This window comes from Chanos chanos, chromosome 2, assembly GCF_902362185.1.
Source record: "Chanos chanos chromosome 2, fChaCha1.1, whole genome shotgun sequence".
Taxonomy (NCBI): Eukaryota; Metazoa; Chordata; class Actinopteri; order Gonorynchiformes; family Chanidae; genus Chanos; species Chanos chanos.
The window spans coordinates 36326931-36349149 of NC_044496.1; the positions used below are offsets into that span (position 1 = coordinate 36326931).

A 22219-nucleotide genomic window follows, 5' to 3' on the forward strand; every position below is an offset into this window, starting at 1 on the left:
TACACCCTGTATTGGCAGTTGCTGTGATAGTGGTAGTTGCACCATTAGATCCAGTAGTTTGTAGATGTAGTAACTGTAATTGCAAATTGACCTTAACTTAATTTGCAAGTGTGGACCTGTTAAGATGCATGTCAGTCTAACCTGCAGACAGTATCCTTGGTAACGTAAAGAGAAAAAAATTCCACCTAATGCCTTCTCAAAGACTTTTTCTAACGTGCAACGAAGACTTAATGTCAGAAGTCTTGTCACATATTTACCCGTGTACCTTCTACAGCTGCTGTCTTCAGGCTATCCATAAGAAATTTGATAAGAAGTCTTTCAGACATAAGTCAAGCATTTCAAAAATGCTGCTGTCAGTTTTTTTTCCTCATAACACTCGTGAACAGTCTCTTTGAATTGAATATTCACTGACATGTCACTGAAGGACTTCTTGTCAAATGAAAGATTTTAAATGTTGGAATTATAGATGTGATAAAAAATCCTGCCTGTTTAACTGCATATTGGATGATAAGCTGTTAAGTTTCATTTAAATTATGAAGTGGTTGTTTGTGTATTTGTATATGAGAATGAGAACTTCTCTGGTTACTTTGATGTGTTGATGTATGGGCTCTGGTTTCTCTGGGCTCTGCTTAGTGATCTTGGTTTGAACAGTTATCCTTCTCCCTTTGGTCTTTTCCAAAGACAAAGCCCTCCTTTTTTCTTTTCCCTTTCAGCGATATCGTTCTCTTCTTTGTTCTCTTAATTTAATACTTCATTTGTCAGGGTGCTCTGTGATCTCTGTGGGTGAGTTGGTGGATGATTTCTCAGCTCTGCTCTGTTGAAATTCTGTCCTTCTCTAAAGGCGTCCTTGTTCGTGTGTGTGCTTTTCTGTCCCCCTTACAGATGTACAAGAAGGATCTGTACAGCATGGACGAGCCGGTGAGAGTGAACCACGGCATGAAGCCCCAGCAACAACCGCCCCTCGTCCCTCCAGCCTCTCTCTCCTACAGTCACCAGCCTGTCTACCAGGACAAACAGCCATACCGAGAATACGACCACTCGCCTTACGGCTACGACAGCAGCGGTGGCGGCTACGGCCAACCGAAGCCACACAACTACGACCCGCACCTGCACTACGACACCCGCGTGCCTCAGTACGACGAGCAGTGGACCCCGTACGACCAGCAGACCTCTCCCCAGCCCCCTCCTCCTCCCCCCGGCCCTGGCTACCCGCAGGGTCACCAGCCCCCGCCCGTCGGGTACGACGCTCGTTCCCCATACGAGGACGGCCCCACCCGGGACTTCAGTCCGTCTCAGCCGCGCTACGACGAGGCCCCGCTGAGTTACGACAGCAGGCCGCGACACACTAAACCAGGACCCGCGCGCTACGACGAACCCCCGCCGCCTCCGCCAGTAACCTACGAGGCTCGCTCGCCTTACGAACCCGAGCCACATGGATTCCCCATAAACATGCCACGCTCCCCGGACCCTCCCAAACAGTACTATGGCGACGCAGCTCTAAGGTCCACCTATAACCCAGGACCTCCCAACCGCGGGTACAAACCCGGGCAGCACGAGCCGCTGATGAACGCCGAGCCTCCTCTGCCTCCTCTGCCTCCTCCTAAACCAGAGCCCCTGCTGTCCCCGGGAGAGCCTGCGATTCCAGCGGCCTCCAAGCCTTTGCCGCCCCCTCCCAGAGACGATCCGGACGACGATCCAGCCATGAAGCCCCAGTCTGTACTGAACAGGGTCCGGATGTTTGAGAATAAACGCTCCGTGTCTGTGGACCGGGCCAAAGAGGCCGGAGACACCCCAGCACTCAGAGTAAGTCTGGACTGATGTGGCTAATGTTGTGTAGAAGCTGTTTATCATGTCAAAACCACACACACACAAAGACGCAGCATGATGGCACAGGCAGTTGCTCTGATATACCTCTGCAGTGTTCATTTGTATAGTTAAGAAACTGATGCAGTCACAAACTTCAGTGATCTATGTGTGCATTGTGCACGATGAACCTTAAATCTGTTCTTCAGCTGGATGGATTTATACCCATAGAACGGGTCGATGTGGGTTTTTTGCGCATGGTTTTGAGTAAGGACTTCATAAAAACCTGCTGGTTGACTGACTAGCTGCTGTTGTTTGTTTTAGCCAACAGATCTCCCCAAGCCCGTGAATACTCCAGGCCCTGTTCTCAAAGCCAATTCCCTGAGTAACCTGGAACAGGAAAAACCCTCTTACAGGTATACCCTTGCTGTGCTACTGATACCAAACATCTCCCTCCATTCCTAAACTAACATTTTTGAAACAACATAAACTGGTCATTTGTGAAGTGTAAATTAGGTAAATGCTTTACAATGGTCTGGTTAAAATATACACATGTATGTATAGTGAGTAGTTGACCATAAGACTGTATTAGAAGAGGTTTTCTCCACATTTTAGCTCTGTGCATTAGTATTGTGACTTCTGTTTCACTGTTTGTACCAATAAGAGTCTCAGAGCTCCCCCTGGTGGCCACATTCTGATCCTCTTTCTCTGATGGAACACTCAAGATTTTGATTGTACCATAATAATAATAAAACAGTATGACCTTTTATACATATGGAGAATTTGTTTACATAAGATCATCTCTCTCTCTCTCTCTCTCTCTCTCTCTCTCTCTCTCTCTCTCTCTATTTCTCTCTTTATTTTTTTTCAGGGCGCCTGAGCCCCAGAAGCCCCAGTCCCGACCAGTGGACGATGTGGTACGTTCCAACCATTATGACGCGGACGAGGATGAGGAGTACTACAGAAAACAGCTGTCTTATTTCGACCGCCGCAACTTTGACAGCAAGGCCATGAACCAGCCCAACCCTGCAGTCAACCGCTTCCACGACCTCCCCAAACCCTCACAGCCACAGTTAGGCTACCCATACTCCAGGTACTGTCAGTGCACTACTGCCCCCTGCAGGTCTGATGAAGAACAGTCTGGCTTCATAGCTCACTGCATCTCCTAATGGACTCAAACCTTGTTTCTGCCTCTAATGGAATTAGCTACGTTTAGCTTCTCTTATTTTTTTTGTAATTTGGTGGAGTGTTATCTCCCAATTTATTCTTCAGTCTGTTTAATTGATCTCACAGTAATTGACCGTTATTCACTTGATCAAGGTCTTGACCAGCTGATTGAGTTTAATCAGGTGCGTTAGTGCTGCTCTAAGCTAAAATGCTGAGGACAGAGAGGCAGTAGTGAAGGACTGGGATTGTGTAGTGAAGGGTGTATTGATCCAGCTGTGTTGTGCTGTAGTGTAATGCATTACATTCTTTGGGGTACAGGACAGAACCTGTGGACAAAGTGAGTCCAGTCGAGAAGAGGTATGAACCAGCGGGGCCTCAGTACAACCAGCCAGGACCTGCTCTTCCTCCGTCTTCTCTACCCAAACTCAGCACCACAGAGGGTAAGAATCAGCTCCCTCTGTCTGTCTCTCCCTCTCTCTCTCTCTTTCTCTCCCTCTGTCTCTCTCTCCCTCTCTCTCTCCCTCTGTCTCTCCCTCTGTCTCTCCCTCTGTCTCTCTCTCCCTCCCTCTGTCTCTCCCTCTCTCTCCCTTTCTCTCCCTCCCTCTCTCCCTCTGTCTCTCTCTCCCTCTCTCTCTCTCTCTCTCTCCCTCTCTCTCCCTCTCTCTCTCTCTCCCTCTGTCTCTCTCTCTCTCCCTCTCTCTCTCTCTCTCCCTTTCTCTCCCTCCCTCTCTCTCTCTCTCTCCCTTTCTCTCCCTCCCTCTCTCTCCCTCTCTCCCTCTGTCTCTCTCTATCTCTCTCTCTCTCTCTCCCTTTCTCTCCCTTTCTCTCCCTCCCTCTCTCTCCCTCTCTCCCTTTCGCTCCCTCCCTCTCTCTCCATCTCTCCTTACCTCCCTCTCTCTCTCTCTCTCTCTCTCTCTCTCAACCCTCCCTCTCTCTCTCTCACTCACACACTTAAAGCCTGCTTAGATCCTCACAAAGGGTCATGTTCTCTGCCACTCACGTTTGGCACTGAATCAAACTAGCATATTTCCTAGGAGTATCAAATGCTCTCAGAGCTGTGCTAAAAATCATTTTGTAAGTGGTTCTGTCTTGCCGATAAGGATTTTGTTTTAGCATGTGATGTGAAAATTAGATGAGAAAATACTTCCATACTTCCCTATTCAAACACTAATGACATTGCCAGAGAAATACTGCTTTTTTTCCTTCCCTGGACACATTAGACAAAGTACCAAAAAGTGGTTATTTAATAGATAACTGTGTAACTATAGGCAGGGGCCTCTGGTCTGGCCTTGAGAAGCCCTGATATGAAGGAGAGAGTGAAGAGAAAAGCACTGACAGTCTCTCTGTGTCTTTATTCTCAGTGAACTCCCTTCCCGACCCTCACGGCTCTCCTAAAGCCAAGCCCGAGGTCTCCTCTCTCAGACCTCCCACCCGCGAAGAACCAGTGCAAAGCAACTACCTGCCACAGAAGTCTCCCGTCAACGGCACAGAAGTCCTGCCCAAAACACACACCACACCCACACCCACCAGCTACAACCGCTACGTCCCCAAGCCTTACACCAGCTCCGCCCGACCCTTCGAACGCAAGTTTGAGAGCCCCAAGTTTAACCACAACCTGTTGCCAAATGACAGCCAAACGAAGCCAAGCATACTGAACAACAACCCCAAACCACAGCTCTCCCCGCAGCCTCCAGACACAGACAGCGGGGTGGACACCTTCACACGCACTGTGGACAACAGACCCAAACATCAGCACAACAACGTCAACACCGTCCCCAAAGCCATCCCTGTCAGGTGACTGTCACATAAAGCATTCTGTACACACATTATCCTCACAGTCAATCTCCATATTTACATTCTCAGATGTAGATATGAATTTTCCCCCACCATAGACACCTCAAGGTTAAATGTCATGTAGCCTTGAATTGTGTAAGGGTACTCAAGGTTATTGAGAGAAACTCATGCATATAATCAAATGAAATTAGATTAAGTTTATGTGGCCAGAAGGGGCACTTTAGCTGATTAGCTGATTTTAATTTTTAGATCATTTTTGTTCCACATACTGGTTAATCAAGCTGAACATTCATCTTTCCATTTTTGCCGTCGCAGCCCAAGTGCGTTGGATGATGATGATGAAGATGACGGACACACCGTGGTTGCCACGGCGAGAGGCATCTTTAACTGTAATGGTGGGGTCTTGAGCTCCATAGAAACGGGCGTGAGCATCATCATCCCGCAGGGAGCCATTCCAGAGAGCGTGGAGCAGGAGATCTACTTCAAAGTGTGTCGGGACAACAGCATCCTGCCACCGCTGGATAAGGAGAAAGGTCTGAGTCAAAGCCTAGTGTGAAGTGTGAACCACATCACAGTGGACCGTGGATACAGCCTCACACTGTCCCCGCTGGGGACTCTTTCCACTACAACAAAGAACATATAAATAGTCTTTGATATGCAGGGCTTTTCAGAAAGCCTCAGTGCTCACTTAGCAGGCCAACATCAACAAGCATGCTGTCCAAAGTCAGTGTCATCTAGTAGGAGGAAAAGATTAGGAGTGTTTCCGAGTCCTCTCAGAAAACACTTAGTTCTGTGTTTGTTGTTTGTTTGTTCGTTTGTTTGTTTTGTGAAGTTATCTAACATAGTTGCGTTGATTGCAGATGAATCGAGAGATCACTGAGTTGATCCTGTTGTTTGTTGACGGTGGTTGTGTGTTTGTGGCTCTTCAGGTGAAACTCTGCTCAGTCCCCTGGTGATGTGTGGTCCTCACGGCCTGAAGTTCCTGAAGCCTGTGGAGCTGCGCTTACCTCACTGTGCGTCAATGACCCCTGATGGTTGGTCTTTTGCTCTAAAATCCTCCGACTGCTCGTCGGGTACGCTGTCCTCTCTCTGTCCTTTTGGGGTCTTTTGGGGATTCTGTGATATTTTTTTGTTTGTTTGTTTGGTTTGTTTTTTTTTGGTGGGTGTGGGTGATATTTCATCTGGCGATAGAGATCATTTCATTTCTTGGGTTTTCACCGGGAGAGTTCAAATGAAGGACAGGACAGTGGCCTAAGAGAGCCAACTGGCCACTTCCTCCAGATCCATAGGACATCCTCTCCTTCAGTTGTAACACTCTGTTTTTCCAGCATTCACTCCCTCCCTCAGGGTGCCTCTCTTTATGATGGTGATTTCTCTTAATGTTGCCGCAGTCTTTGTGTGTGATGTTTTTACAGGGCCATTGTGATAAGTGTGTTTTTTAGTACAGTCATATCATAAGCAGAGGAACGCATCTGTCATTCTGCTGCGCACACATTTCTGTCCTGATGTGTGTACTCAGCTTTAGACCAGCCCAAGGCTGGCTGCATGATTATTTTACTGCATATCAATATTCCCATTAAAACCAGTCTGAAATTGGCATAGCTGCCTGAGATGCTTTATATGTGCGAGCAACTGCTACAACAGGAGAGAGTTACATGTGGTAAACTTTGGTTTGACTCTTCAGATGAAACCCTCTGTTGTCACCATTTCAGCTTCATTGATTTCAACTCTACAGGGTTTTTTTCGTAAGATATTAAAAAGATATTTTGTGTTTGATTCGGGTAAGTCTAATACGCAAGTTTTGTTTGATTTTTCTCTTATGAATGGGTGCTGGGATGGGTCTTAGCGGCTTTGTTGTCATTTCAGAAATACTGTTCTCAGCTCAGGTTTTTTTTTTTTTTTTTTTTTTACAACCACACGTCATTTAAGCCATTGAATAGGTCACCAAATCAACCATAAAGTCGTACCCTGTCATCAACAGTGGAGGAAATGTAAACAGACCCTTCTTTTATGTTAAAGACCGTCAACCTTTGGTCTGGAGAAAGCATGTTATCTTGAAAGTTGTTCCGAGATGTCAAACTAGGGTAATTTCTATCAGTGTCATGTCAGTGTGAATTGATAGTCACTCCCCTTGTTTTTCTCACCACATAACCCATTATAGTCACACTAGCAGGGCCTGGACTTCCAGAGTGCCTGGTTGCCATTGGCAACACCTAACAAATTCAGTGATTAAAATCTAGAGCCTTAGGCAGAGTGTGACCTGCTGAGAAGTGTGTTTGGGGCGGGGGGGGTGGTCAATTTCTGGGAACTTATGTCATTGGAATGTTGTTTGTTTGTTTGCTTGCTTTTCTGCAGGTGACCCCAAGAGCTGGCAAAATAAGTCCCTCCCTGGAGACCCCAATTACCTGGTGGGCGCCAACTGTGTGTCTGTACTCATCGACCACTTTTGAACAAGGGCAACAGCTGGTCTGTTACTGAACGCAAAAGAACAGAGGGAAGACAAGAGGAGAACCTCCCTTGCACCCCCCCCCCCCCATCTCCACCCCGTTTACACCCCTTGCTTCTTGTTCTAACCCCCCCCTTCTGCCCCACCCACCCACTTGTGAGGGATTTGCAGCCCTCAATGGAGTATTATTGTATCATCTATGGGATGGTGTTTATCGCACCCATGAAATATCATTAAGAGGATGAAGGAGGACAGCACCTACACCTGGTGCTGATTTGCTATTTTTTTTTTTTTCTTTCCTCGTCTTATTTTTCGGTGCTTGAAGGCTTGCAAAAAATGACGAAACAAATAAATTAATGAATTAACTGAAGAGTTCATTGACCTGTTACTGTACTGCATGACCAGTGCCACAGACAGACTGAGTAAATCAGTTTTGACCCTTTTTGACTACCCCCCCCCCCCCCCCCAAAAAAAAAACAAGAAAAAAGAAGAGGAAAAAAAAAAGAAGAGAAGAATTCGTCTGTGGACCCACAAAAAGATTTCTTCAAAAATGAGATGAAATGTTAAATGAAAATTCTCAATGATGGGCTCACATACAGAAAAGTTGATGTATGCTGATTTTTTTTTTTTTTTGTAAGAACTGTGGGTCGTCATGCATTTGGGTTCTGAGTTTGGACTACACACTGAGCCTGCTTCCGGGCAGATGAAGAACACTGGGACTGGAAGGTGTTTGGAGAATGTGGGAAACTGCTGAAGGATTGTAACTGCTGAGCTAATTGGTGATAGACTTCCCTCTTTGGCTAAAATGGGCTCTGTATGTTTAGGACAGATCTTTTTCTAGTGATGTTTTACCGTAGATAAACATAATGACTTTTGGTTTTCCAAAACTCCTGCTGTCTAGAGATCTATGCATGTGCTATGACTCAGGACCAGAAGCCTGCTACTAAGTTGAACACACAATTTCCCATCTTACACTGCAAACAATGATGCCTTATCTACATATAACTTTGTTTTCTCACAAAACATCATATTTAAGTTATAGAGTGAAATTATGAAGGACATGAAAAATTCTCATTTAAAACACAATGAACTTGTCAGTGAACTTGGATTTAGCACACAGACATACATATACACATACACACGCTCACACACACACTTAAGTAAGGCTGAACAGGTATGCTTTCTTTTACTGCTATGCATATGAAGTCAAGGTTAATACAAAACACTAGGAAATGTTTAAATTATGGCTGTAAATATACTGCTAGCATATGGCCTTGGTTCGCTGTAAATTACTTTTTCTACATCTTTGTTATTTTGTATAAAACGTAAGATAAAAAAAAACTTTCTTAAAAAAAAAGTGAGAACTGATATCGGTTATGTTTGTATTCTGGTTATACCCCTGAGCCTTGGAACTTAGCAGTCATGAAAAAAGTAAATGAATAAATAAAGAAATAAAATTTTTCTACTGATAAAAATATATAAATAAATAAATATACACACACACACACACGCACACACATATATATATATATATATATATATATATGTATGTGTGTGTGTGTGTGTATATACATATACACACAAACACACACACAGACATACGTGCATACATAAATACACACACGACTCAAAGGCATTTTTAACAGTAAAAAATATGACGACGACAAATGGGAAAAAAAAACAGAAAAACATTTTTATTCTTATTTACAAACTAGAAAAGTGCTCGGTTGAAATAATTTAAAGAATCTGTGTGTAAGAAGGGTCTACTTTGGTGAGTAGTCCCATCCTTTATTTGTGATACTGGATGCTGTTATTGTGTGCCCTGAAATGTATTTTTGTACTAATAGACAATTTATTAAGGCACATTAGAACTATTTTCTTTTGATAATAACACAGCTTCAGTTGGATTTTAGTTTCTCTTCTTTGTGTGGCTGACATTCTTTTTGGTTGGTTTTATTACTTGTTTTTTTTTTCTTTGCAGCACATTTCTAAGTATACCACTGTATTAATAAATAAATTCCTTTTTAAAGTAAAACTTGACTGTTTCTTCCTACTGCTCTGCAGTTGAAGGAGGGTTATCATGATGTCTAAATTAGTTAGTCAAAGCTATTGCGAAAAGTTGTGTTTGAGTTATAGGTAACGGTTAAACACCCCCCACCACCCCCACCCCTGACATGTTTGTTAGTTTATCAAGGACATGAAACACACACTGTTACCTTTGCCCTAGATAATCACAAATGACAGGATAATGAGTTTGATGCCTCTGCGTTTTTCAGCCATGACAGAGACGTGGTAGCATTGCCAAATGCACGCTGATGGCCTGTAAGACCACAGTCAGTGCAAATGCTCTCCTTTTCAGTGAAATCAGGTCTCAGCCGATAATCTTTGTCATTAAAACTTTATTACAGATTGTCATCAATATCATTAACAGTGTTAGATAAAAAGAATCAATCAACAGTCCATGCTGTGCCATGTTTTTTAAAAGATATTAAAATGTCTACTGTGTTGGCCTATGAATACATGTCTTAAAAAAAAAAAAACCTGACACATTCACCATAATCATGACAGAGAACAATTCTTTCCTGAGATTAGTTGGTAGGTCTGTATGTTAGTAAATATTTTTCCCCTTACCCCTTCCTGCCACCACCCAAGAAACCCAACGTTTCATTTTACCCATGTTTCACTTTTAATCTTAGTATACATTTATTCATCCATAGATTTTACAGTTTAATGTTCTTAGACATAATTGAGCTGTATACCTCCTGAGTCAGGGGAACATACTTCTTCTCTGCCAAACTGAGAAAGTACAGTGGATCCTGTATCTGTGCTGGTTCGAAGCCTTCCTCCACCAGTTTTACTTTCTTCATCTTGAAAGTTCCTGTCACTTCCAGGGCGTTCTGAAAGACGAGCATTATTTTTAAGTCTTTGCACAAATTATTTATAACCAGGAGCCATGGTTTACAGCAATGTAGGGAGAGGTTTCACCTGGATGCGGATGAAATGTGGTCTAGCGTAAACAGGTAGATAGTTGGCTAGATGACAGTAGGTGTCAACACAATCAAACTCTTTTCCCTCTTTCAGTGTCACTGCAGCCATTCCGATCCTACCCTCGTGACCTTTGGAGAAAATAACAGAATGAGTCAAGTGTGCTTTTATAAAAGGAACACTGTGATTAACAAAGTACAGCTGGTCTCACAACCGAACATGGAGTTCTTCTCAAAGTACATACCCAGTTATTTTCTTCACACTTTCATTCAACATAGAATTCGCAGCAGATATTGCATTATTGTTTGTGAATGTAAATATTTTGTGTCGAACAACCAGATATCCTGTTTCTTTTCATTTTGTGTAAGAAGGTGGTGTAGGTAAAGATTGTTCAAAGTCCATTTTCACTTCACTGTGGTATTATTTATCTCTGAAAGTGCTTCATCTAATTTTATGATAAAGAATTACTATAGATTATCTTCACAGGCCAGATAGTAATTCCTTACTCCTTCAATTATATAACTTGTAGTCACCTCTATCCACAGATAATACCCTGATATGAGTTTGCAAAGATTAAAACACTCAGCCCTCTCTTTGTAGTCATTCAGGAATATTTCTAGTCTCTGATTGTCATACCACTTACTTTTGAATGACTGGATGTCTGAAGAACTCTGCATAACAAGTATACAACCTTTGACCTCATGCCCAGGGCTCCCACTGAAAATATTTCACTATTTAATGGACTTTGTCCAGTTAAGATTCATTCCTACACAAAGTGAAGAAATAGTCTCCGAACAGCTGTGTAAGAGATACTTTACTAAGGCAATGAACTGGTGGGATGAGTAGAATGCAAACAAAGAGAGGTGAGGCAGAGGTCACTGTGTCCATCTGCACTATATTACCACCAAGGGTTTCCACACAGTATCACTTTATCTGTGCCACATGTCCTGATTATCTTCTTGCAAGTACAAAAAAAAGTCTAAAGTACTGGCAGCAACTCGTGTCATTCTGAACTATATTTCCCTGATCTTTTAAGGGATCTGAGTTTTTCCAAGAACTTTCAGCATGTGCAAACTGACAAACACATAATCTGATAATCTGGTCAAAACAAAAACCTTGACCCATGACTCGCTGTATTACTTATCATTCCCAAAACTCTGGCTGTGTGAATAGTTCTGTGTTGGTACAGCAAAAACTTTCCGGGGCTACTTTGTAGGGGACAAAGCTATGTTATTTTAGAGGAAAATTTTCAAAATGAAATAAAAACTGCACTTTGAGGTTGATGTCACAAAAAGGATCTAGCAAATCTAAAAATCTGAACTTACCTGGAACTTTGACGCCATAAACATTAGCCTCTTCAATGCTGGCTGCCATACTGAGAATATCCGACACCTCAGTGGTGGCTACATTCTCCCCTTTCCATCTGCAGACCCAATCACAAGTTTATTTAGGTCATTTGGGTCCTTGTTAGAAAAATTCACAAAAAAAAATGCAATGTATAAAATAAAGTTTGCAGTAAATGCAAGAAGTAAATTCACACACCTGAAGGTGTCTCCAACACGATCCTGAAAGTAGACAAAGTTTTCCTCATCAATTTTCAGCAGGTCTCCGCTGTTGAAATAGAGGTCGCCTTTCTCAAAAACATTACTGAGCCTCTTCTTCTCTGTTTGCTGTTTATTTCCAGCATATCCATTGAATGGGGAAGTTTTAGTAATTTTCCCAACCAGTAGTCCAGTTTCCCCTGTGTAAGTTTAAAAATCAAGTTTTTGTCAGCAATAGTGGAGTCAGAACAGGAAAAAAGAACTAGTGATGTGAAGAGATATTTTTTGTAACCTAGGTTTGTGACTGGGGGAGAGACAGCCTGTATTTCTTTAGCACACACCACGCTTGCCTTTGGGCTCAGAAGATAGCAGACTGAAAAGAAAGAGTACACAGACCTGGGGCAGCTCTGATACACAGTCCCTCAGAGTTCCTCACTGGTTCTTCTTTCTCTGTGTCAAACTTGATCAGCGCATGGGGAAAGAGCTTCTGCAAAACACAAACACAAATCCACCTCTGGTTAACTTCATTTTAAAAGAAAATTTATGCAAAATATACCACGGTAACCGTCCCTTACTCTTTGGATAAAATTACTGCGTCCCACGGCACCAATTTTCGAGGTGTAATTGATGAAGCCGACGTTTCCCTCAGTAGCAGCATACAGTTCCCTGACTTTAATGTCTCCAAACCGGTTCAAGAATTCTTTCCAGATATCAATGCGCACACCATTACCAATGGCAATTCTCACCGAATGGTTTCTCTCATTCTCTTTCTGAAGGGAAAAAAAAAGAAACAGTATTATATACTGGGATGGAAAAGTATTTTGTCATCCGACATTTTAAGCTTGACCAAATAAAATGATATGGAAATGATGCCTTGTTATTCAAGGTAAAGCACATAATTACAGCACAAACACACAATTAGAGTTAATGTGTGTGTGTGTGTGTGTGTGTGTGTGTGTGTGTGTGTGTGTGTGTGTGTGTGTGTGTGTGTGACAGAGAGAGAAAGAGACTTGACTGAGAAACAACATACTCTTTTTGTGGTGAAAGTTAAAGTTTTGGTTTACCATGTATGAAACGATTTTATTGAACTTTGAGGTTGTTTCACATGCAGACAGAGTAGTCACCTTTGGCATGTTACAGAGGTATCGTAGTGTCTCCCCTATATACTGGATCACAGTCACGTTATGCCTTCTACAGTCTTCCCAGAACTGAGACGCAGAAAACTTCCTCCGCAGAACAACGGTGCTTCCTTCAATAACCAGAGAAGTCACAGAGTCACATATTCTTTTCAGACAGTTCTACAAACTGGTTTTATTATTACATATTATTATTACATTATTATTATTATTACATATTTTAATGTTATACAAACAACTCTGCTTATAAAGAGTCCTGCAAAACTAACTCCATGTACTGACACTACTCTATGGTGGTGAAATAAAGGTCATTCCAAAAGACCAAAGGTAGTCTATCTGAAGTATTGTCTGTCATCACAACAGTCATATAACCCATAAGAACAATACCCCTTTCGATAGATCCGACAAAGCCAATGAGGAACCCAGCACTGTGATAGAGAGGCAGGTTGACGTAGAATACATCTTCTGATGTCACTCCACTTATGGCTTGTATGAAAGCCGCTGCCCAGACCCTCTCCTGGGTTATGAGAGCCGCTTTGGGGAGTCCTTCACAGAGAACATACCGTTTTAAAACCGTGCAGGATGGCTTGGCCATGAAGTATCTTTGGTTATCTTTTAATAACATGCAGGATATGCATAGAGGTACTGTATGTTACATGTGCTGTTGATTACCGGTGGTTCCAGAGGTGTAGATGTATAATGCAGTGCTCTTCACTGTCACACTCGAGCGGAGTGAAGGTGGCAGAGGTTCGTCTGAGGCCTGGGAGATCTTGTCAGAGATACACTCAATACCCTCAGTGCTGCACTTCTCAGAGAGGAGGTACACAGAGATTCCCTGCTCCTTCAACACGGGCAAAATCTCCGTAATGGCATCCTGAAGCTCTTTGAAAAAAGACCATGGAGAGTTAAGGAATGCTTGACAAAGGTCTACAATAAGTGACTGAAACATCAGATTAATGTTGCTCTGAAAGATCAATTTCCATTTAATATCCTTATTCAAAGTTCATTGCCAACTACATAACTATAACTATTATTTGATATATTTTAGCAGGAATATTCATCTTTTGCTGTGCAATTGTATGAGACATAGTGCACCTGTCATTTCTGAAGACTGACCGTATTCTTTACAACCTTTTACTAAAGGTCAAACAGGTACACTTGCACACGGAATGTTATGTAACTCCAAAAGGCAAAAGTTGGTCAAAATGTGACCCTGAGGCGGGGAAAGGGGAAAACGAAATATAACTTAAACTTGAGTAATGATATGACATAATTAAAGGAAAAAAGACGCTGCAAGGAGTTTGAAACATTTGAACATTGGATCTTTAATTGACCGAATCCCTTTCTTCATCAGCTACACCAGCCCACTTCACCACTCCAATGACCATGTTGAAAGTGTGCCCCACTTAGTCCATTTCGAAGTTCTACAAACAAACCAAGATTTGCTGTAAAAACACATTTTTAAAACTCATTCTTACCTGGAGCTGCTATGATCACTTTTGCGCCGCAGCAGGAGAAACAATGAAGAAGTGATTTTGACCTAATGTTGTAGTTCAGGAGAGCAGCCGCACATCCCAGTTTGCCCAGGCCGAGCCAAATCCAAGTGAAACAGGGTTCATTCCCCAGAAACAGGGCAACAGTGTCCCCCTCCTTCAGAACAGCATGAGTCCTAAGAGCATTAGCAACTTTGTTGCTTTCTTTATCCACTTGCAAATAAGAATACGTATTTCCCTCGAAATGGATAAGTGTTTTGTGTGGGTGTTTCTTCACAGCATCCAAAAAACAGTCCAAAATACTATAAAAAGGTTTCTTTGTTTTATATTTCGTCAGTCTAATTGCCAGTCGAATACTTTTAAAAATATAAATAGTATCCTGAAGAAGGTATGGAAATAACGTTTTAAGAAATGTTGGCAAAATTGCCAAAGCGGCTAGAACGGTAAACCAGACATACATGTTGAATCGCGTTTACTCAGTAGTCAAAGAAGCATTAACGAAGCGAAAGCATATTAATGCTTATAATTGCTTAGAAGTCATGAAACGTTCAAGGCACAACCTCAACCCCCGAAGTGGAGGGATTATATCACTGCGTTCCACCCCCATTCACGATCCCAGCTCGGTTGCCAAATGCTTGGCTACAAATCCACAGAATTTGACAGAACAATTGCCTTGGACCACCTATGCTTTAAAATTTACCTTTATTAGCAAGCGTTACGCAAACTCATTGACTTAATTGAGTTACCATGTCCAAGCTAATGCAAAGTCAAACTGATGTTACCAGTAGGTATAATGTTTCAGTTTGCCCAACATTTTCAAGTTCATTTAATTTCATTTAATTTTGTTACTGCATATCATGAATCACTCATCCTTTCGATGGGAAGTAATTGATATACCGCGCAAGCTGTTATACCTATGCTAAAAAGAAAAGAAAAAAAGATTATCCGGCGCTTTGATTATTGCTCTGACAATAAGCTACACCGTGAAACATAAGCCTGCCTCTGAGCACGTTTGACTACCTGACACCATAGATATGACATATATCTCTACACGACTGTGAAATTCTTCAGCTGAAAGTGGCGGAGAGTCAAAGAGGCTGTTGTGCAACATGGCAACCTCAAGTTCTCCATGCGACCCCACAGTAATCAGTGAGTAGGCGGCCATGTGAATGAACCAATGTTTTTGCGAGTTCTATGCAACTTTGTCCCAGATTCAAACAACCTGCTAAGCGCTTGTGATTCAGTCAAGCGCTTCTGCTGAAACTTCCACTGTCCTAACAAACGACTGTGGTTTAAAAAAAAATAGCCGTTTTCAACTGTTGTATGTAAACCGACGTTCCTTTCCTTACTAATCGCTTCCAAGTATCGTCTTAAAGTATAATAAAGTTTTAAGTTAAGTATTTACAAGTAGTACCTGACTCATAGCTGCATTAAAAAATGTTTGGAGAAACACTGCAGCTCGGCACTACATGTTCTGTATGGCAAGCAAACAACACCATTAAAACTGTTTTGATAGTTTTATGTAACATTTATTTTCTGTATAATTCATCCAAAATTCACATGGTCACAAAAGCATGAATGCAAGACCCATTATTTTCAAATGAATGTTGAACATTTCATAAGTATGAGGTACCGAACAGGAGGGTGAAGCAAAAAACGTATTTTTCCCTCCTTCACCCAAGAACATCATCCATGAGGGGATACAAAATAAAAGAGCTTAGTTTTGGGACAAATCAACGGATTCAAAGTACTCTCTTCTGTCTAGGCAAACTTAAAGTGAAAAATATCTACTGCATGAACACTGCAACACCGCAACAACTATAACACCACATCCCTAATAGAAAACTGTAAAAGAACTGTAAAAATCACATATTTATGTCTAAATATGACAGAGGTTTTGTTGTAGATCACTGCATGAACACTGAAAATATAGTACAGACATATAACACACCAAACTCCAATAAATGTAAATAGTAATTCCACCTGTCGTGTGTGTGTGTGTGTGTGTGTGTGTGTGTGGTTGGCACATGTCCAATGTTTACAGCTTAATGTTTCCTTGCAGTATGGAGTCATAGGCTTGCTGTGTCAGCAGCTGGTAGCATTTCTCTTTCTCATCCAGCAGATACAGAGGATCTTGTATTGTTGCAGGGTTGAAGCCTTCTTCAACCAATTTTACTTTCATCTGTTTGAAAGTGCCAGTAAGAGCCAAAGAATTCTGTTGTAACAAAACAAAATCATTAATACTGATAAATTGTGAGTCTCTACATTCTTGATGTTCTGGATTTAGAGTCTTTTCAAAAGTAACTACACACAGTAACTACAGCACACAATACACAAAAGTAACTACACACAGCTGTCAATCATACCAATATTACATCTTTATATCTGTGACTAAGGCAATTATTTCAGTGGTTTTGTCAACAAATAATACTTTAAGTGATTGCCTAGACATGGCTAAGCTTTTAGTTTGACTTTTAATGGGAAATATCCTAATAATGTCTTTCTTTCAGTCACAGAAAATGATTATTATTCCTCTGCAACGCCGTGCACATTCTGTGGACATCTGTGTCTCTTTATTTGTTGTCTGTGTTTTAACTGCAGTTCATTTCAGTGAGCATGTGGTATGACATGAATTTGAAGTTCAGGAGTAAATACCTGAATTCTTATAAAGCGTGGTCTGGCGTACACGGGCAGGTACTGGTTCACGTGGCTGAACGTGCCAATACAGTCAAACTGCTCTCCTTCTCTCAGAGTGATAGCTGCCATTCCCACCCTCCCTTCCTGTCCTTCAAAACAAAATGTCCAAGATTAGAACATGTCTTTAACTTTTATCAAAGGTAGAGCTTAAGAGTATGGTATAGGGAAAGTTTATATAGATTCACATGAAGAGTTTTAAAAAAACAACGACAAAAACCTGGCACTTTTACACCGTAGACATTGGCTTCCTGAATACAAGGCACCATGGAGAGAATATCTGACACTTCATTTGTGGCCACATTCTCTCCTTTCCACCTAAACAAACAAACAAAAAAAACTGACAGTATAAAAGTAGCATGTGTGCAATACATACATCATTAAGCTGGAACAAAAATGTCGACAAAACAACAAAAGAAAAAATACATCAGTATTTTGCAACCCACATGTCTGATTAAAAACTGGCATCACAAAGCCAGAGAGGGAAAAAATTACAAAATGCACATAAAATAAAGATGTGAGGAAAGATGCATAAATGTGGTAACATGTACACAGTATCACACCGTAAAGGCTTGGATATCACATATACTGTTTTGGAAATGCTTCATTCTTCTACATGACCAGTTTGGAGGTCCATTGCTGAAGAGCGCTAAACAATGAGTTTGGGTGAAAGTGTCATGTACTTGTTTACCTGAAGGTATCTCCAATTCGATCCTGGAAATAGATCAAATTGTCCTCGTCTACCCTAAGCAGATCTCCGGTGTTAAAGTACGCGTCTCCTTTCTCGAACACATCGTGTAATCTTTTCTTCTCAGTCTGTTTGAGATCCCTGGCGTACCCAATGAATGGATTCCTCTGGGTAATGCGAGACACCAGCAGCCCAGTTTCACCTGATCAAACAATCATCTTCAATAAAATCATCATTTATTCCATGTTGTTTGGACACTTGAATAGCAATATGAAAAACAGTAATTATCTAATTTCACTTTAAAAAAAAAACATAGCACAACTAAATATGTATTGTTTTGTTTTGCTTTTTTTTTTTAACATGTATGGATTTGAAAACCCATTTCATATTTCATTTGACATATACAGCTATTGAGATCTTAATTTCAGAGAAAAACAGGAACTAGCCTCTGTCTGCCTCCACACAGAACCCTTCAGAGTTCCTCACTGGTTCCTCCTTCTCAGGATCAAATTTGATCAGAGCGTAAGGGAAGAGCCTCTGACATCAGACACAATAACACACACTCTTCAGGACTTCATATAAAGCAATGCAGGGTTTACAGATATTATATACAATCTGTGAATGCAGGCATTTTAATTCAGAGGTTCCCAACCCTGTCCTCAGCCAGGCCATCATGTCTACTCAGTTTCAGTTGCTGATACTCCAAACTCAGCTAACCATTAACACACTTAGCTAGTTCAGGTCTACTCTTTAGGGAAATGAGGGATGCCTCTGAATCGACAGGATTGGCACCTACTGGCCTAAAGAGAGTAATATAGACAGCTCAGGCCAGATTACCACAAGCCCAAATGACTCCATTTAAGAAATATTTTACTATTTTAATATTTCACTATTTTAACATTTTAATATGTCTTGGACAAAGTACAAGATTTAAATTTTGAATGTGCTGTAATTTCAACGGAAACTCACCCTGTGGAAAAAGTTCACTCGTCCGACAGCTCCAATCTTCCCTGTGTAGTTTATGAAGCTGATATTGCCTTCAGTAGCAGCGTAGATTTCTCTAATGTCAATAAAGCCAAATCGTTTGATGAATTCTCTCCACACGTCCGCTCTGATCCCGTTGCCAATAGCTATTCTCACATTGTGCACTGGGTCACTAATATGCTTCGGAGATAATAGAGAAATTCATGTTATCTCATTAATACATTAATACTATACCCCTGGCAGTTTATACACCACCAAACATCAAAACCGCTGGGAATGACTGTGCAATGAGGCCAGTTAAAGCAAAAGATGACAAAACTAAATTGTACAATTCCTTGTGAATTAGATTTAGATTTTGTACCATACTAGTTCAAAAAGCAACCATGTGTTTTGCAAATGATATGAATTACACAAATACTTTTCTTGTTATCTTGACCTCGTTCATATTTTGTGCCAACAGAAATTTGTGCAATATTTCCATTGTGTGTACAATCCAATGTAACCAGTGCACTGGCAGACCTGATTTTTATTTGTTACCTTTTCACACATTACAGTCCCTCAGACTGAAAAAGAAAGAAAGTGATGGGGTACCTTTGGGGTGTTGCAGAGGTAACGCATGGTTTCTCCAATATACTGCATGACAGTAACATTGTATTTCCTACAGTCATCCCAAAACTGAGAGGCAGAAAATTTACTCCTTAACACCACTGTAGCTCCTACAGACAGAGAGATCAGGAACCATGTATATTAGCATCATACAGCTTACTCACACAATACCTCTATCTTCCCTACAAAAAACCTACAAAACTCTATAATAAATTAAATATATAACAATTATGTATTCATAAAACTCCACAATACCTCTCTCAATAGCACCAGTGAATCCAATGCCAAATCCAGCTGTGTGGTACAGAGGTAGATTTACATAAACAACATCATCAGATGTCACTCCTGCCACGGACTGAAGGGAAGATATGGCCCACAATCTGTGGTGACTAATTACAGCAGCCTTTGGTAGACCTGTGAATGTGAAGGATTAGGAATGTGAGCTGACAGGCTCTAATGTGGATGTATCTAACTCAGATTAATGATGGTTGTAAGCGTCAGTGGGGTAAGGTTTCTAAAAACAAAGCCAATACTAAGTAATACATTTTTAAAAATCTCTTTCATTGGAAGCTGAATTACCTGTTGTGCCTGATGTGTAAATGTATACTGCAGGGCTACTGAAAGTTATATTTGACCTAAGGTCGGCAGGTATGTGTTCATCAGAGGCCTGTCTGATCTTGTCACTGAAACTCTCCATCCCCTCTGTGCTGCTTTCATCAGTGAGAATGAAGACAGAGACGCCCTGATCTCTGAGGACTGGTAGCACCTCTTCAACAGCATTCTTCAGTTCTGAAAGAGAGAGATAGTTTTGTTACGTATTACTAAGTATTATGCAAACTGCCACAATAACATCAACAATTAGCTTGTTGCAGCTGAACAGAGGGTGGCAACAATAAACTTCTGATGAAGTAGTATGCTAGTTTTGATGAGTGATTACAGCTGAAATTCTGGATGAAATACTATGAGTCAAAATAGGTTGTTTGTACTATTGAATACACCGTGCAACAAATTTTTACTTTACTTTTTTTTTGTTCCTGGGTAGTAAGTACTATTTCCTAATTGCTTATGCCCAAAAAGTATAGAAAACGGCTGTTATTCCCTTCAATCTTTGCTTTTGTGACTTGGACAATGATTTCTTGAAATGTACCTATTTCCAATGGCAAAACAGGCAAATTTGCACATTTTCATGCACATAAAGTCAGACAAAAACTAAATATGAATCAAAATTAGCATGTATTTATACTAAAGTCATACAAAAGTGACCAGAAAAAATGTTGTGGGTAGAGTGGGTGAACACAGCTTTCCCCTCCCACAACATCCTTCTGCAAGGCACTTAACCCCCAACTGCCCCCTGGGCGCAGCCGTGCTGCCCACTGCTCCTGCTCCTGGTGTGTGTGTGCTCACTACCAGTGTGTATAGGATGAGTTAAGTGCAGAGGTTAAATTCAACACCCACTGCTCACAGTGTATGTGATCACAGTCACAGAGATTCTAAATTCTAATCATGTTCTCGTCATATACTTCATGGCAGCGCCATTCAAAGTCCAGAACATTCTGGTGGCAAAGAAAGCAGGGACCACAGATAAAGAAGATCCTGGAGTGCAAGAAATTCCCCAAGAAGCTTACTAAGAAGGAGACAGCAGCTTGAGGTTGAATGCAGGATGCAACTCTGGTGAAGAACTACGGCAAAATGGACTGCAGGATGTCCCTCAAAGTCCATACCCTTGACATTCATCTTGGTAAATTCAAGGAGAACATGGGAGCGTACTCGGAGGAGCAGGGCGAGGGCTCCCATCAGGATATACTGGACCTTGAACGCTGCTACCAAGGAGGGTACAATGAGAACATGATGGAAGAGTATATTTGGGGACTGATCTATGAAAGTGACTTAAAACTACTCACTCGAAACTGCTCACTTCTAAATCTTTTGTGGTCACTTTTGTATGACTTCAGTATAAATACATGTTAATTTTGATTCATATGTTGTTTCTTCTGACTTTATGTGCATGAAAATGTGCAAATTTGCCCGTTTTCCCATTGGAAATAGGAAAAAGGTACATTTCAAGATATCATTGTCAAGCTCACAAAAGCAAAGTTTGAAGAGAATAGTAGCCATTTTCTACAGGCTACTTTTTTACGCATTAACAACTAGGAAATAGCACGTGCTGCCCAGGAACCACAATTGTGTTATATTGTGATATGTTTGCTTACGGCGGACTAAGAGAGCGAGAGAGAGAGAGAGAGAGAGAGAGAGAGAGAATTGTTACTGTGGGACTGATACAATACCTGCCGCAACTATTAAGACGTTCGCCCCGCAGCATGAGAAGCAGTGAAGTAACGATTTAGCTCTCATGTTGTAGTTTAACAGAGCCGCGGAACAGCCGATTTTAGCAAGGCCCAACCAGATGCACATGTAATTTGGCTCATTTCCCATGAAGAGAGCAGCCGTGTCTCCTTCTTTAAGATTTGAGTGCTTAAGCAAAGCTCTTGCAATCTTATTGCTCAGTTTATCCGCATCCTGGTATGAGTATGTTTCATCTCTGAAACGAATAAATGCCTTATGCGGGCGCTTTTGAACTGATTCCAAAAAACGGTCCAGAACCGAATAGTAGGGTTTAGATTCTTTGTACTTCGACAATCGATGACCAGTTAACAAAATATGAATGACATATTGCACATCTTTGTACAAATAAGGGCATCGATACCTTAGAGCTCCGAACAAAACAAGCAGGAACGCTAACCACAACCACATATTAATTCAATATTAGTCACTCAGCAACCGAGATAGCCCCCAAAATATTATCCGCTTACGAACTCTGAAGTTTTCCGTTTGAGTGCTAGACGGGCGTGGAAGTTCTGAATTGCTGCTTGACTTGATTTGTC

General features: G+C 41.4%; 3 protein-coding genes across 4 annotated transcripts in view; 1 reads left to right on the forward strand and 2 right to left on the reverse strand.

The window, feature by feature from the left end:
* The window catches only part of tjp1b (tight junction protein 1b), a 75091-nt gene extending 67817 nt beyond the window's left edge, over positions 1–7274 (forward strand). The window contains 8 exon segments of the mRNA XM_030766561.1: positions 883–1803; positions 2128–2219; positions 2675–2896; positions 3289–3410; positions 4332–4764; positions 5080–5297; positions 5694–5837; positions 7120–7274. Of these exon segments, the coding sequence (XP_030622421.1) occupies positions 883–1803; positions 2128–2219; positions 2675–2896; positions 3289–3410; positions 4332–4764; positions 5080–5297; positions 5694–5837; positions 7120–7214 (2247 nt within the window). The 3' untranslated portion in view covers positions 7215–7274.
* A 2318-nt stretch (positions 7275–9592) lies between these two features.
* zgc:101540 (hsFATP2a_ACSVL_like domain-containing protein) lies at positions 9593–15006 on the reverse strand. The gene is made up of 10 exons (XM_030766562.1): positions 14351–15006; positions 13545–13754; positions 13260–13418; positions 12861–12985; positions 12312–12506; positions 12133–12223; positions 11738–11936; positions 11521–11618; positions 10196–10326; positions 9593–10107 (listed from the first exon to the last, which is right to left on the reverse strand). Exons 1-10 carry the CDS (start codon positions 14823–14825, stop codon positions 9931–9933), a joined length of 1860 nt encoding a protein of 619 aa, XP_030622422.1. The 5' UTR covers positions 14826–15006; the 3' UTR covers positions 9593–9930.
* Positions 15007–15902: 896 nt separating this feature from the next.
* LOC115804408 (very long-chain acyl-CoA synthetase) lies at positions 15903–22197 on the reverse strand. Of its 2 annotated transcripts, XM_030764829.1 has the most exons (10): positions 21623–22197; positions 19917–20126; positions 19593–19751; positions 19323–19447; positions 18717–18911; positions 18194–18284; positions 17751–17949; positions 17280–17377; positions 17021–17151; positions 15903–16580 (listed from the first exon to the last, which is right to left on the reverse strand). In XM_030764829.1, the coding sequence occupies exons 1-10, from the start codon at positions 22086–22088 to the stop codon at positions 16404–16406; spliced, it is 1851 nt and encodes a 616-aa protein (XP_030620689.1). In that variant the 5' UTR covers positions 22089–22197; the 3' UTR covers positions 15903–16403. The 2 variants fall into 2 exon arrangements, with proteins under 2 accessions (XP_030620689.1, XP_030620690.1); XM_030764830.1 differs by lacking the exon at positions 19593–19751.
* Between the last annotated feature and the right edge of the window lie 22 nt (positions 22198–22219).

Excerpts from the sequence above, each read along its gene's own strand:
- LOC115804408 (XM_030764829.1), bottom strand. The coding sequence starts at position 22,088 with ATGTGGTTGTGGTTAGCGTTCCTGCTTGTTTTGTTCGGAGCTCTAAGG. Across the intron at positions 19,752-19,916 it reads TTACACATCAGGCACAACAG|GTCTACCAAAGGCTGCTGTA; the intron begins GTAATTCAGCTT and ends TCACATTCACAG. Across the intron at positions 17,152-17,279 it reads CTACGGTGTAAAAGTGCCAG|GACAGGAAGGGAGGGTGGGA; the intron begins GTTTTTGTCGTT and ends TTTGTTTTGAAG.
- zgc:101540 (XM_030766562.1), bottom strand. The coding sequence starts at position 14,825 with ATGTATGTCTGGTTTACCGTTCTAGCCGCTTTGGCAATTTTGCCAACA. Across the intron at positions 13,755-14,350 it reads AGTGATCATAGCAGCTCCAG|AGCTTCAGGATGCCATTACG; the intron begins GTAAGAATGAGT and ends CTTTTTTCAAAG. Across the intron at positions 10,108-10,195 it reads CACATTTCATCCGCATCCAG|AACGCCCTGGAAGTGACAGG; the intron begins GTGAAACCTCTC and ends CTCGTCTTTCAG.